General features: G+C 36.5%; 2 protein-coding genes across 6 annotated transcripts in view; both read left to right on the top strand.

Annotated features, from left to right (window-relative positions):
• The window catches only part of RPL7 (ribosomal protein L7), an 886,137-nt gene that overhangs the window by 403,609 nt on the left and 465,972 nt on the right, over positions 1-16,556 (top strand). The gene's annotated exons all lie outside the window — the stretch shown is intronic.
• Positions 1-16,556, top strand: part of JPH1 (junctophilin 1) — an 82,613-nt gene that overhangs the window by 2,151 nt on the left and 63,906 nt on the right. For all 5 annotated transcript variants that reach the window (XM_050970282.1, XM_050970281.1, XM_050970280.1 and 2 more), the window contains exon 2: positions 4,924-5,680. In XM_050970282.1, coding sequence (XP_050826239.1) covers positions 4,924-5,680 — 757 coding nt within the window. The remainder of the gene's footprint in view (positions 1-4,923; positions 5,681-16,556) is intronic.

Below are 16,556 nucleotides of genomic sequence, written 5' to 3'. Positions count from 1 at the left end.
AAAAAAAAAAAAAAAAAAAAAAAAAACCACAAAAAACAACCAACAACAACAAAAAAAAACACAACCAAACAAAAAAAAAAAAAAAACCACCCACCAAAATCCAAGTGTGGAAGAAATCAGAATTTCAATTTCTGTTTCATTGCACAATGCAGTTTTCAATTTTTATTATATTTGTTTTGGCTAAATACAGCCAGTGGCTTTCTTTTTTACCCTCCCTTCCCTTCTGGAAAAGTAAATTGCCATTCCAGTAAATCTTCTAAAAAATATTTTCTCAAAATAAAGTTGTTTTTATCCTTTTTTCTTTAGGCTTCTCCTGGCTGTTTAAAAAAATCTTTATATAGTATTGTTATTGGAGATAAATTCTCTCAATATTTAGACTTGGAACAGCATATGAAGGATGCAGTTCACACTGTGAGCTGAAATCTGTTGTCATGACTCCAGTCTTTTGCATGTTGCAGCTCATACGAACAGAGGGTGTGAAGCCCATTGATTTTAATGAAAGTACTCATGAATGAAGCAGAGCAGTACGTCATAGATGTTTGCAGATGTGCTTTTGTTTTCATGCTCTGGGAACAATAGAGGTATTTGCACACCAGAACAACATCTGAAATGGGTTTATAAGGAAACCAGATTTACACATGTATATTTAACATAATTTAAAACAGTTGCAGGAAAGCTCTCTCTTCATGAACACCAGTGTAGAGAAATAACTCATTAGACTATGCCAACTGCCAGTTTATTTTCAAGCTCACTATAATGCAGATCTCTTTGCTGCTAGCTTTTTGGTTTTTTGTTTTTTTGGGGTTTTTTTTTTGTTTTTTTTTTGTTTGTTTGTTTGTTTTGTTTTTTTGTTTTGTTTTGTTTTTTTTTTTTTTTTTTTTTTTTTTTTTTTTTTTTTTTGTTGTTGTTGGTTTTTTTTTAGTATGTCCCCAGTACATTGCTTTAAAGTGTGTTGGTGGTATTATGAGATGTCATTGAAGGAGGGAAAAGGAAAATAAACATTGACAGTGTTCCTCAGTTTTTGCACACAACACTTTTCATGACATGAGTAATATATGTCATGCTGTGTTTAGATGCTTAAAATTGTCACTCAGTCAAATCTCAGAGGAAAACACTGTGAATTATAAGCCATGATACTTCATTCACTGCATGTGATTACATTGGGCTTTCAAGTGGCCCATCTATCTGATCCCTGCAGCAATCTGGATTTTTGTGCCTCCTTTAAGCTCCCTAGGTTTTGTTAATCTGTGTGAAGATGCTAAACCTACCAGAGGAGTGACTGTGGCCTAATTTGAAACTTCAGTATGTCTAAATTCGTTATTTATGGTCGTTCCAACAACAGCAAAAACCAATTGCATGTTGTCATTCCACAAAGGGAGATCAGGGGAAAGAGCACCCTGAAGCAGAGGTCACATATGCTCATTGATTTCTGAGAGGTTTTCTTTCTAGGTCTCTGCTAATTTAACATTTGAGTCAGAAAAGCATGCAAAAATCTTAATGTAGCAATAATTTTTTTAAACTTCAGAATACCTAAGTAAAGGATAAGAGCAAGTAGATTAATTAAATTCTTAGGTTTTTTTCACAATGTAGCTTTAAATTTTAGCTGCAAGTGAGCAATGACATTCACAGCTATAAGATGCACCAAAGGTGTTTTAGAAGGGATGGCACAATGTAACTAAGGAAACAGATTATGAAATTATATCTTTGAACAACTTGCCAACAAAAAGAAAAGGAAAAAAATACACTTTTTAATAGCTCTCTGACTCAAAATATGAGCACCTTTTCAAGAGAACCAATTAAACACCAGATGGATGGTCAGCAGTTGTGGCTAAATGTTTCTTCAGTTACAAAGGATAGCAAGCCTAGCTTTTGAAAAATTACTGTAAAACCATGTTACTATTTTATGGTCAAATACAGTTTTAAATTATGTTGGTAATTACAGTGTTAATAAAAGTTTAATAATTGACCTTTAGAGGAACTGCTTTGAATAGTCAACTATCTTATAAGGTGAAACAGAATGTGGTGTGTTTGTTGATATATTGTTCCTATTTATCTGTCTAGAGAGATAGGTAAATACTGCATATATTTTCATCTTCATATATGGGAAATACTTTTTCATCATGTCTTATATCATACATTGTATTTAGTTATATTGCAGTATTGACATGTCTTGCTCGTTTAAAGATTTCTAAAATTTATTGAATAAGGTGATGCAGTTAAAGTCTGATATACAGACAGTATATATATATATATATATATATATATATATATATATATATATATAGTACAGTCAAATTACTGTACAAGGTTCTTGTACCTACATCCTACATTCTGGACACTGTTCTCCGTATTTCATTAAGCTACTTTTCTGTTAAAATGTGAGTTGAAAAACCAAGGAAAATGAGTTGACTTTTTAGCATTAGTATCAGAAGCATTTCCACTGAGACATCTGTAATGATAGAAATGATAAGAGTTACCTGCTACACTGTATAAAATTTAGCCTAAATATCTCATACTTATTAAAGACAAAATTAGTACCAATCTTCCATTTTCTTTTTTACTATTTTCTCTTTAGAAGAAGCTGGCATTGATTTTATTTCCCCAGTAGAAGAGAAAATTGGACTAGTGGATAGCAGCGCATTAATTGTTCTTGTTTTAATGCCCTTAAGGGCAGCAGCAAACACTTCCCTTCCTTCTAGAGTAGTGAAAAGTACAAATCCTAAATTAAGTATTTTTGTGCTTTCCATTAAGCACATGTTTATTAATTAAGATATTAGTAAGAAAAAGAGGCTGACCTTTTATTCTTCTTTAAAATTCAGTACTGAAATAGTTGATTGTGATTAAAGTCTGATGTTGTATGCAGCACGGAGAGCCATAATTATGAAATGCTGCTCTAATGTAGTATTGTGGTATGATCAAAATTAGACTTAGATTTATTATTTCAAAATTAAAATAACTAGTGCAGAACAATAAAGAGGTTATAATATGTAGCAATAAGTGTATGTAGCCAGATTCTTAGTTCCAGCATATCATTACAGATCCCAGAAATAATTAGGGACAAAATGAAGTAATTTGTGCTCATAAAATATTAGTGTATTTCCAGGAATATTCTGTTTAATAAAACAAAAAAAAAATAGATATTGGCTGTATATTTGCAGTATTTACAGAACATGTCATACCAGTGCTTTGTGCTCATGTTTCTATTTGTTCTTCCCCATATGCTGAGTTTTTTAAAATAATCATGTTCCTAGATTCAGCACCCTTACAACCAGTGCAGTAGTAGGTATCCAGGATACAGAGAATGAGAAAGAAACTAAGAAAGTTATTTGTTTGTGTCAGCAGCCATCTGTTAAAAACCTTCCACTTGGTACAATTTTCTACCAACACGAAATAGTTATGTTTTGGAACCTATCTAGTATTATATAATGTGAAAACAGACTTAGCAAATTTAATTGTGTGTTAACACTGAAATACACATCAGCAGAAGAGGTAAAGGGTAAGGCAGTACTTGATAGATGGTAGACACGTACACAACCAAACCAGTATGTGTATATGGAAGAGATTGAATCTCAAAGCAAATGAATCTTGGATCTACATCTTTAACTGCAGGTACTTTACAAAAATTTTATCAGTCACTGAATTTGACATTTGCTATTTAGTTCTCTGAATAGTTAATAGGTGCTCCAATTGAAGTAGATCAAAATTAAAGATTGCTTATTCATCCCTCTGTAAAAATATTCAAAGTAGCTTTAAAAAAAAAATCCAGCACTAAGTGGGTGAGCGACTCCATTTTGAGGAGCTTAAAGTAGTTTAATGGGAATTAGAGTGAAATTACATCACAAAATAAGTTGTCTTCTCCTTGCTAGTTATGGTATCCATGCAACCTTCCTTTGGAGCCTATGATAGAAATGGCCTTCAGAGAGCAGACACTGCAATTGTCAAAATGAAAATGTCTTTTAAGAATACAAGAAGAAAAATTGCTGTAGTAATCTGATAAAAGTGGCTCCAGTGCAGCTTTGCATGGCCATCCATGACTTTTCATATCGTATACCATCTTTCCTCCTTACATTGCTGTTTAAAACTTTTTACTAGAGTAGTTAAGATTAAATATTTGCTGGAATGTTGTGCAATATTGTGTTACTGCCTTGCCTTTCTTACTGCATTCTGCAGAACAAATGACAGGCAAAAAAAGGGCTAAAGAATTCATGCTTTTGATCCCTCTGTCAGAACATAAGGCAGAATGCAGTGCATATTATGTGCTGGGGATACCAGAAAGTGTTGGTATGAAGAGTTCATAAAGAGAAAGGGGTCCTAAGGTTTTTCTCTTTCATTCAGATCCACATAAAAATTTTAAAAGATTTAATGTTACAGTGGAGGTTTATAACAGTGGGTCCAAAAGCCCATCTGCAGACGCTCTGTCAAATAGCTCCTGACAAGGAGGGGTGTGTAGTCACCTTAAACCCACAATAACAGAATGGTTACTTCTTACTTGCTCTTTCTGTGGGCAGCTGGGCACAAGCGCTGTAAGTGTCCTGCTCTCTCCCTTCTCAGCTGACTACATATAATGTGTCTCTGTTTCTGCTGGCCACCTTACTATCAGTTCACCTTAAAAAAATGTTGAGGGAGTCCTACTTTAGAAATTTCTCTCCATTTTTTTCCCCTGAACAGTTCCATTTAAAAAAATGCTTATTTTTATTGTTACTGTTTCTTAGCTGCCAAAATAAATCAGCTGTGAAAGGGAAGGATTTGCTTTAAAATAATTTATAAAAAAACAAGTAACAAAAGTAGTTTATCTGTCTGTGTCGGGTGCATCTCTTCTTACCAAAATCAGAGCTGACAATGTGATGTTGCCTGTGGCATATTGGTTGGAGAGGGCTAGATCTTCTATAGCTTCCTAAATTTAACTTCCTATTACTTTCAAAGGTACCTACCAGGGGCAGTGGACAGGAGGGATGAGACATGGATATGGTGTACGTCAGAGTGTACCCTACGGCATGGCCACTGTGATCCGTTCACCTCTCCGAACATCTCTGGCGTCACTTCGAAGTGAGCAGAGCAATGGCACTGTTCTGCATGACGTCACTTCAGACAGTCCCGCTGGAACAAGAGGAGGATTTGTGCTCAATTTTCACAGTGATCCAGAAGCCATGGGCATTAAGAAAAAAGGAGGCTTATTCAGAAGAGGATCCCTTCTTGGTAGTATAAAACTGAGAAAATCGGAGTCTAGGTCGTCGATATCTAGCAAACGGAGCTCTGTAAGGAGCGATGCTGCTATGAGCAGGATTAGTTCTAGTGACGCCAACTCTACGATTAGTTTTGGAGATGGTGACTGTGATTATAGCCCTCTGGAAGACCATGTTGATGCTACCACTACAGAAGCCTACATGGGTGAATGGAAGAACGACAAGCGCAGCGGTTTTGGTATCAGCGAGCGATCAAATGGTATGAAATACGAAGGAGAATGGCTGAATAACAGGAGGCATGGATATGGATGTACCATGTTTCCAGATGGCACCAAAGAAGAGGGAAAGTACAAAAATAACATTTTGGTCCGTGGAATAAGAAAGCAACTTATACCAATACGAAACACAAAAACTAGAGAAAAGGTGGATAGAGCAATAGAAGGTGCACAGCGAGCAGCTGCCATGGCAAGAACCAAAGTGGAAATTGCAACCTCAAGGTAAGTTATCAAATGGAAGGTTGTAAACCTTTGTGGTAGTGAGCATTTGCTCACCATTCAGTTTCGTGTGTGTAGCTCTGTTGACTTTAGTGGCATTAGGCATATGAAACTTAGAACTTCAGCTCGTTTGAGTAAAGAGTTTGTGTTTGTTCCATAATATACTGTAAAAGTACATTTCCATTCTTGATATATTTCTGCTTTCTCTCAAGTGAGGAATGTAGTGAATTATTTGGGGAATATGAGGTAAAGTTTTAATTTTTTCCCATAACTATGCTCCAGTTATGCTTATTGTATTGCTGATTTTTTTGGTACCATCTGAAACTCACTGAAGTGGCCCATTTGACAATAGGCATCTTCAGATGCATCTCTTTTTCTGTGAAACTGTGGTAGGAGCAGCCTAAGAATAATGGTCAAGGATGTTGGGCTTAGAGGCTGTTGATTTGGTTGACAGGGCAATATCTGCCAAAAGAATTCTTTATGAGGACTCATCCATTTTAGAGCATGCTTCTCCTCAACTCATCTGATCATACGACCACCACATGAAATAGTGGTGGTCAGCTTCTCGCTGTGCCTCTGCCAAATGTTTGAGATGGGAGAAGTGTATGGGTATTGGTAGTGGAGGAAAGTGTCATTTTCACTTTCAACTGCTAACCAACAACCAAGCAAAATTTCTTGAAATGGAATTGTTACAAATTAAATCAGTACAGACAATTTTAATTGGTTTTATTCTTACGTTTGAGAGCTCTTTAAAAAGCTATTTCATTTTTACCGCCTTCCAATAAGTTTCTGTGGCGGTTTCTCTGTTGATGGCTTTGGTTTGTTTCTTCAGGCAGGCTTTTCTTGAAATATGCTTTGAATGAAAAAAAGAGTCCAGAATGTGCATGAAAGAAAATCTAATGCTATTTTAGAAAGAGGATGTCACATTACTCTTTGAGCTGAACAACTGATTCCTAATTTAGTGTGGTCACTAGTGTGTCCCCAGTGATTACCCTTTTCCTGACACTCATAAGAAGTACAGAAAATACAAAAAAACTGCTGAAGTGGGAGAGCTTGAATATGTAAAATGCTCATAGGAAGAAGTAGATGAGACACTAAGATGAAGAATGTAGCATACCATTAAAGGACTTTTCTGAGAACTGGTCATGTAAGTAACTAAAGGGTAACATATATTTGGTTACTTCTATAAATATATGTAAGGCATTATATGACAGCATACCGTATTAGTAAGGCAGATCAGTAATACTAACTTTAAGAAAGTACTGGATCCCATTTATGTTCTGTCAGTACATAATAAGCCCTAGTTTTAAAAGAAACTAGGTGGGATGTATGGAAAGGGGGAGTCACCCTTCTGAGTCTGTATAGAGCAATTGAAAAGCTGTCGTCTGAGACCATTACATTCCAAAGCACAGTGTATGCGCTTCCTCTTCAAGAAGTGTCTCTGAAGTGTTTTGTTTGCTTTTCCTTCCCTTTGATTTCTAGGTGGAGGACAGAGTTCAAATTGCTTCTTTTGCAACAATTCACCAAAACAATGTTGATTTCTTGAAAATATGTTTTTGAAAGTGCAGCAGAAGTTGTAGTGCAGCTGTGACCAGGGGCAGTCTCTCCTTTTGGTTTCTCAGCTAAAAATCTCTCTGAAACACTCCCAGGACTACCAGGATAGACAGCAAGATTGCAGATTCAGGTGTTCTCTCTTTTTAGTAGCCACTGCACCAACTGTATTGGCACTGATTCAAAAGCCAAGAGACCTGACACCAAGCTGGGCAACATCATGCATGAAGATAATATTAACTTTACTTCTGAGGGCATGTTGGACTCCCCTAAGAATGGCAAGACCTTTCCTATCTTGCAAATTTTCAGAGCTGTTTTGAGTATCTACCAGTAGAATCAAGGCCACGAGCACGGGTGAACTAAAGAACTGTCTTACCAAACTGTCTTTACCAATTTTTTACCAAGCTGATATATTAATAATATAATAATTCTTTGGACTGTAGCATTCTTGCAGTGTCTTCTCAGATGAATATGAGGATGGTGGGCTTGTCTGTTTCCCAACAATTACTACGGCACAAAAAAGTCTAGGAGAAGTGCCTCCTATAATTTCTCGAGTGTGTAATAAATACAAAGGTGGTTCTGCCCATATGGCATCACCTCACTGCACAGTGGCCTTCTGTGTTTCAGACTGGACAGATGTCACCAGCACTGTGTGCTTGCTGTAGATTTCCATTCCATTAGTTGAAGAACTCACTAGATAGACCTTTTCTCACCCCAAAAACTATCAGACCAAAGAGCTAGAAATCCTTTCTCTCATCCAGATACCTCCCTTTTCAGTGCAGCTTGGAGTTGTATGCTATTCTTCCTGCATTGTTTATTCCCAAAATGTTTGTTCAGCCAAATGGAAACAGACCATACTCCTCTTCATAGCTCCCTGCTGATCATGACAGACTTGGCTGGTAGTTTGACCTGTGACAGATGTCCACACAGTCTTCAACGAGACCAACCACTGTTTTGCTTTATATTCCCATGTGTTTTTATGTCTAAAAGTCATCTTTAATAATCTGTGTAATTTTCCTTTGTCTAAAGTGGCAGTTTTGTACACACAGAAAAATATAAAAGTTGGGAGAAGTAGTGCTTCTCTGAACCTGAATTTACATTGTCTCTCCTGACTTAGCTTTTGGGTTTTTGAGGTATTTGTACGAAGTATTTAGAAAATTACAACAGCATTTCTCAAAAGATAGCAGATTGCAACATTGTGTGATGTATAAAAAGCTGCTGTATCAGGGAAATAATTACTAGCTTCTACTACACAGCTGCATATTCAAAACAGATTAGAAATTAGCAATCAATAAAAATTCTTTTAAAATTACAGTGCAGCTTAATAGATTAGATTGTGTATTAGTTTTACCAGCTGTATTTAAGGAAAAATGTTTTGGCGTAAATATAAAAAAAAACAGAATTTGAGAAATGTCAAAAGTATGCTCATTACTTTTACTTTTCAAAACTTTTAAAGTACCTTCTTAAAAATATCATTATGGGTAGTAATTAATTCAAATTAATCTTTAATGCATTGTGCTAAAAGCAGTCAGGTTTATGTGCCTAATTTGGGGTCCTCCCGTCTAAAGGGAGAAGCCGCTTTCCAGAAATGCTTGATTATTCTCTATACATGTGAAGTGCTTTAAATGCTGGAAGAGGTACGTTGGGAAGAGCCTTTTGGAAGATACTGCAAAGCCACATGTGTTGGCTCAACAAGAGTCAAGGGGAAACTCATTTTGAGGATATCATGTAATTCTCACTGTAGGGATTTTGAACTTCTTTTTCATCACTGTCATATGTCTCATTCAAAGGAGCTATCCCTCTTCAGTTCAGTATAAACTGGATTTACATTAGAGCACTACTTTTCTAGTATGAAAATTATTTAAGTTCTCATTGTACTGTATTATGTTAACTTTGCTGTCATTAATACTTATGCACAGTATAAAACTGTATTGTTTCTGGAATTCATTTTCAGAGCTTGAACATAAACTTTCCATTTAATACTCAGTGTCACTGAGTTTTTTAAAATACATCAGTCCTGTAAGTAAACATGAGGCAGCAGTGGAAGCAGAAGGAATGATGTTTGTTTACTAACAACCCTTCATGTTCCATATTCTTTCAGAAAAGTCAGTTTTCTGCATTCAGAATTGAGTGTTCAGAGCCAGGCCTTTTTCTTTTTTTTTTCCTTTCAAATACTTTCTAGCTAATTTTCCCCTTAAAAGATATTTTCTTTTAAGTGTCAACTCTCTGAGGAAAAACAAACTTTGCATGGACACATAGAGACATGATAAAAATACAGTAAGGGTAAGAAATATGAACTAGAAGATTGTGCATGAAGGAAGAGTAAGAAAGAAATAAAAAGAGAAAAATATTTCCTTGTTGATACTTTCCTTACATTTCATTGATCTTTCAGGTCATAAAACAAACAGATTCAAGAATTAAAACAACTTCTTCTATTTTCTCCTTATCACAGAAGCGAAATACTTTTAATTACTTTAAAGTTTTGAGGGAGTTTTAAGTGAAGTGTATGTATTGTCATAATATGCCATGAGAACTTGTGACCACCATAAAAGCAATATTGTAATAGGCTCTCATTACATGAGCACCTGAGATCTGGTGAAGCATAATGGTTCCTTTGTGTTAGGCACTGCACAAACAAATTATGCTGTCTGGAGACCTTGCAGTCTGGGAAAATGGCAGTGCCCAACAGATGAAAAGAAGCTGGCAAAAGACTGGATCGGAGAACAAGATAACAGTAAAATCAATATCGTGCTACTAATAATATGGAGCAGTTCCTCCTTGTTAATTAGCTGTCTGTGCTCAGACAGCAGTGATTAGCAAGCCTCTAGTCACTCTAGTGCTCCTTTTAAGTGGAGCACTGAAGGGGGATTAACTGGCATCTTCTGCAGTGATTTCTGTTTCAGAGCAGCTTTTTAGACAGCTCAATTTTATTTTTAATGTTTGTGTCCAAGTCCACAGATGCTAGAGCTAAATTTCAGCTTTTATTTTTTTAATAGAATCTGCTGAAACTCTGGTTGTGATCCTGTCTGACAAGCAGGCTGCTTTGTTCTGCGTGGCTCCCAAGGAGTCTTGAGTCATTAGAAGTGGATGCAAGAGGAAGGTGCAGCAGGATTGACTTGGTAGTGGAGACCCAGAATAACTATTTTGTTTGGGAGTGAATCCACCTTCACAACATGTATTTTCTTTGGGACCCTGCTCTCCCTTGCTGTCATAGTGGCCTGGAGCCAGTCGTGACTTGTGTGATGTTCAGTGCTAGGATGAGTCAGAGAACTCCAGTTTACCCTGAGTCCTGGGCTTGGACACTTAGCATTGGCTTCAAGTTGCTGGGCAGCACCTCTGGCTCAGCTGTCCACCCCAGAGCACCCATGTCCTCAGTACAGCAGTTACTTAAGAACTCACTGGTTATGTTTTTCATAACCTTGATTCAGAGTAAGCTTCAGTGTGCTGTGCTGCATGGTGGGGTCATATGGAGCGTGTGGAAGTCTCAGGAAGCAGTACTAGGTGGTTTCTTAGGCAGCTCCTTTGTTGTGTTCATTGCCTTGTGTGACCAGTGTGCTCAGCTTGACCTGAACAAAGTGTGATTTCGAGGGAGGGCTGAAATTACAAGCATGTGATAGTACAGTTTGCGTCCACACTAGAAGGCAGCTGCCCATCATTCCAAACAGCATTGGATTATTTGTGCCACACACAGCTTTCCATGATGGATTTAGCTGACCCTACCACTCTCATTTTACTCAAGAAACTAAACTGGACACTTGCAAGCCTGGTGCCCCACACGCCTTGGAGATGCTTTACTTATTATAGCTGAAATATGAACATTGCGTTTAGGAATAGGATCCAGCAAATACCAGAGGTATTTTTATAAAAGACTGCTTGCTTCAGTACAAAAAGCTGCCTGAGGTTCAAAATGAAATAATTTTCAATCATTTTGCTACATAGTTTGTTTGAAGATAACAAATGAAATGCTGTGGTAAAACTTGAAATAGGTCTTGTGCTACTATAGATAGTAATTTTAAAGTTAATTCTGCATTCTTTATAGAAAATCATATGTTCTTTGAATCTTGTGGGAGTTACACCACTAACTTCACTGGGGCACATATTCCCTCAGATTTCACAAACAACGCATTGGTAAAAACTGTTCCTCAGTTATTTGCTGGGGAATGAATAATACAGCTGTTTGAAATATACAAATAGTATAAACATCACTGCACAGATTTTTTTTTTTTTACTTTCTTAGTATTTTATGCACGAAGATTACGTGGCTGAAAATACGCAAAATTAGTCCTGTACCATCTCTCAGCTTGAAATTTTAAAAACCCTCTAATATTTAGTTTTTTATCAAATTACCTATATCCAGATATACCTTCCTACAGCCATAAGCTTAATATGGATTTAAGTTTTTTTAAAGCAGTTCTGGTGTGTATCCAGTCTTACCTTATGATTGTATTAGACACAGAATTGTTACCTGAGAGTTGCTTTTCTAAGTTGTTTAAAATCAGGAGATTGCTAGTACAAGACTGGAAATATTCAGTGCTTTCAGAGCATAAATGAAACATTGCTGCACCACTGTTTTTAAAATGACCTTCTAAGAAAGCCTTTTTCTGCTGTTCAAACATTCTTGAAATAGTCCTTATTCAGATGATAAGGGGGTTTTTCCCCAATTTCCAAAACACTTAATTCAGAAGCAGAGATGATTTTTGCAGTAGTAGCAGATGTATGTGACAACATTAAGGCTTTTTTTTTAATGATACTGGGATACACAGAGAGACTACTATTTTTTGGTAGCCACAGAAGATGAGTTGTTAGGCAGATTCTCCCCTTAGTTTTTATACAGCATGTCAGTTTTGATCTGTATTACAACAGTTGTTCAAAAGCTAAGCTGCAAATAGCATCTGTCTCTACTGACTTGCAGGAGAGTTTCTGTGATGGAAATAAATACCCATTTAAATAACAAAATCTGGATCGTTTGTCCTGGTTAGTCATGTATGAACTGCAGAGTTAAGTCATTAGATTTATGTTATTGATTGCTGTAAAAATACTCTCAAAACCAAAAAGATATTTTGTATTTCCTCTATATCTAGTACAACTATATAGATACATTTAGTAGTACTAGTTGGAGCTTGAATAATTTACTTGATTTTTTGGTCAAAGACTAAATCAACTCATATAGAATATTCCCAAGGTATTTCTTCGAAGATATAAGAAAACTTGCTGTCATCGACCTGTAGCATTGGTAAACAGTATCCTGTAGAGTAGACTGTTTCTCACTGAACAACTACAGCAGAAAAATACTTATTAAAATGATTAATTCTTGCCCCCTACGTTGATCTAATTCTATATTTCCCAAATAACAATTGATTCATTTTCTCAAAACTGGTGTAGTTCAATGAGTGGTACTGTTTGTTTGAATGCTAATGGATCAGTGATACATATTATGACTTCTCTTCACCTTTCTGGTGATTTATACATTTTTCTGCTTTATGTATGTAACAGATTTCAGTACATGCTTGTGTACACTGACCTGCATTCTTTTGCCTCTCTCACTATGATCTTCCTCTTTCAGTACTCCTCTATTTGCACTTTGTTTTTCTGCTTTATTTGTTCTTCTGCAGTTCTTTGCTCTCATTGTCTGTGGAGGTATTGCCACAATCTCTTTGTGGCCAGGGTCCAGGAATAAATCTCTCCACTAAAGTTTGCCTCCCTCAAACCCATGTCAGCGTTTAACATCTTAAACAACCTATTGATTATTCCTGTTGTCCTCTCAAGATTCAGTATTCCCAGATCTGCTGAATAGCAGTAGCAGTCTCCCAAGAGCTCATTCCCAAGGTCACTTTAAAGCCCCTCATAAATAAAGTTAGGGTGGTTCTGCTTTGCACATCACTGCTACACTTAAATTGAACTTCATTCGCCATTAAGAGCGATCAGTGAGTTTTGTGCAGCCCTTTGCTACAGTTGTGCCTCAGACTTCCCTGATGCTGCCATTCACAAATTCAGTCACTTGGCTGTCTTTTCCTTGGCATTTAAGAATAACGTGGGTTCTCAGCCCTGAGCCCTATGGGTATCCAGCATTAAACCGCAGTTGGGAGAACCAGTCATTTAGTCTGTCCCAGTAAGTTCTGGTTTTGAATTAATTTTTTGTTCACTTAATCACTTCTTCTTTCTCTTTTTTTTTTTTAATCTTTATTTCCAGATTTTCTGGTGACAAATGCTATACTTTGGTCCTACTACATTAAAAGTAGGGATTCATGAGAAATAATGGCATTACTGTTTTGCATTTAAAAGCCAGAAATTTCCTTCTAGTATCTGACTAAAGTGAAATCAGTTAAATGTGAATTTTCAGCTCTTTTGTTCTAGGAGATTAAGAAGACAGGTATCTACATCTCTTTTCTCTTACCACACTGAATCAGGTGGGTAAGGCTTGTTTAGTTACCTTAATGCTATCATGCAGCCCCTCCACTTTGTGCTTGCCTCAGGTGTTACTGGCATATATGAAAAGAGGCAGAGGTCATTTTGCTGCTGCTTTAGCTTTCCTTTCTGGCTTTGGGGTGAATAATTTCAAAGATATTTCTTCTCTGAATTTTTAGACTACTTCATAAATAAAGGTATTGGATCATGGCACTCTTAGTTTTGCAAAAGAACTTTAAATCCAAATGTGGAAACAGGCAAGACCCAAAAGATTGTCCCTGTTGAGGTGGCCTGTGGGCAGATATGAGAGTGCATCGCAGTCCTAGTGTGTTCTTGTGAGGAGCCAGGATTTCATACCTGTTGCTGGTTGAAAACTTGATTTTCAAAGGAAAAAGAAAGACCAAGAAATCTGGATGGTCACTAAACTGAAGTGACTTCCTAGAATCTGGCTCTGTGTGTGTGCACACATGTGTGCATGTGTTCTGCCCAAGTTCACTTTGTAAGCTCCTTCCCTTTCAGGAATTTGTGATGTCAGTTGTATAAGCATTTCAGGAATATCCTAAAAATAAAGAATATAGTGCCAAGTGCTAAGATACAAACTGTATTTCAGGAAAAATAAGGGAACCATCCATGAAGGTGTTTAAAAGACATGTAGATGTGGTACTTAGGGACTTGGTTTAGTGGTGGACTTGGCAGTGGTAGGTTAACCTTTGGAGTTGATGATCTTAAAGGTCTTTTGCCACCTAAACAATTCTGTGGTTCTGTAAGCAAAAGTTAAGACTGTAACCAGACAGGTGCCACCTGCAGATCTGTTGAAGTATTAGTTAGTGGCTTTTGGTGAAGAGGCTTTCTCTTTATTCCAGTGGTGACTAGATTTCTTGTGCAAAACCCAGCTCATCTTGAGAGGTCTAATGTTGCCCAGCATTCATAATTTCTTAAAGGTGCAATGCATGGGTATAAATATAGTTTTATATTTACAGTGGATAATGAAATATGAGAAAAAAAATCATGATGTTATGTTACAATCCCAAGCACTGTTTGATAGTATAGGCCATATCAGTGAAGAGTGTCATTTTATTTCCTAATTAAGAGTTTATACCTGTTCCAGAAATTGATTTTAAGACAGAAATGGGTTAGATAAAAATTTGTGTATATTTTGTATGCTTAAAATTTAGACCAGCTGCAAGAGATGTAGTTATATTACTTGCTCATAATTGAGCTTCATACAACTACTTGTTATCAGGAGAAGGCACTAAACATATTCACCTCAGAGTCTGTGTCTGTGACATGCACAAATATGATGCATTTCTGATGAAAAAATAGTTAATGAACCTTTTTTAGCAGAAGGATTAAAGTGCATAGCATTTAGCTTTTAGCTTTGCTGGGTTGGTGAACAATAAATGCAGAGAACAATCAGTCAAAATTATAGTTCTGAATAAATTTACCAAGGAGTTTGGGCTGAATCTTATTTGATGTTTTCTTCAAATTTTAGTTGATCAGGGTATGCTTTGAATAGCTTTTAACAGTTCACTCGTTAGTTCCATCTTTGTAATGGAGCAGATACTTGATTTGAATTCACTCGCTCCTTACATTTGTGGTTGGATCATTATGAAAGCGATCATGAAGTCTGTATAACAGTTAAGTTGTGAGTTACCTGCTGAGAGATGACATGAGATCATAAGATGAGGAACTTTGGGTGCAGACCTCCATGGTGAGTGAGCAATATGAAGGAGCTGGTGCCTCTTTCAGGAAGCTCTGTATGCAGTACAGATGGACATCAGAGGTCTCACACACTTGTCTGCACACCGAGATTTCTGCTCTTTCTAACAGGGATGGAGCCAGACTGGAATCTTTTCAGTATAGAATACTGTTACATTTTGGAATTAAAAGTCCTCAGAAATGTTGAATTGTTCCCTGGTGTTTGAGTAGGGGTTGCACAAGACTTGGGTCTGTGAAATGCGTGAGCTCATTTCCTGCTAACGAAAGTTCTCCCATTTATTTGCTATTTCACAACATGTTTAATCAGCTCTTTGTAATAATGAAGGCATTTTTTGGTTGATGGTTCAAAGAACATACTGACTGGGTCTTCATTGGTCAGTCTGAGAAAACTCAGCTTAAACTATCTTCAGAAGCCATGCCTGCTTGTTCACAGCCCCCAAAAATTTAAGAAACACTGTTCTGCTTTTAGTGTATCTAATGTGATACTTAAAAAGATACTTTACTTTGAAAAATACGACTAATTTCCCTGGAATTTGCTGGTTCATGAAAATGTGGTTTTGGGAAGATGTATAACCCAGCACTGCTTAATCCATCCAAGAAAATAGTTCTGGTTTTGCAGAAGAAATGCACTTTGCAGAATTAGGGTGACAGCTTCCTCTTGGATTTTCTGCTTTTATATGCTCACTGTTAAAACCATTTCCTGTCTTTCTGACTCTGAAACCATTTCTTGTCTTTTCATTAGTAAAAGTAATTCACACCTTTGAATCTTTTTCTCTGTTCTTTGACACTGAGTTGTCTGATTTTGCAAGTACAAGTTTCAAGGGAGGCAGAAATTGAGCCTGCTGAGGTGCAAGTCAGCTGAGGAAACATTTTGTGCACAACTTTCACACGTCCATCTATTAATAAATGAAACTTTAAAGTAGACTGAGACCTTTTAACATTGTCTGCTGTAGTTTCTTTACACTAAGGAGTGGTTTAACTCATCTTTTTTCAAGAATATTTGCTGTTTATAAAAATACTTTTGTTGTCCTTTGGTGGTCCTATTCACATATTTTCAGATTAAATATGCTTTTTTCCTCTCAAGATTAATATGAAATAGAATGTAAGAGGAAATTTTTTCTTTTCTGTCATTTTTGAAAAAAATCTCTTCCAGAAAAGGAAGAAGTTTCTTCAGGTTTCCCACATAGCATAAACTATGTGCCAC

Source organism: Serinus canaria, chromosome 2 (genome assembly GCF_022539315.1).
Source record: "Serinus canaria isolate serCan28SL12 chromosome 2, serCan2020, whole genome shotgun sequence".
NCBI classification, from domain to species: domain Eukaryota; kingdom Metazoa; phylum Chordata; class Aves; order Passeriformes; family Fringillidae; genus Serinus; species Serinus canaria.
The sequence above is the reverse complement of the archived record's forward strand: the minus strand, read 5'-3'. Positions and strand labels throughout refer to the sequence as shown.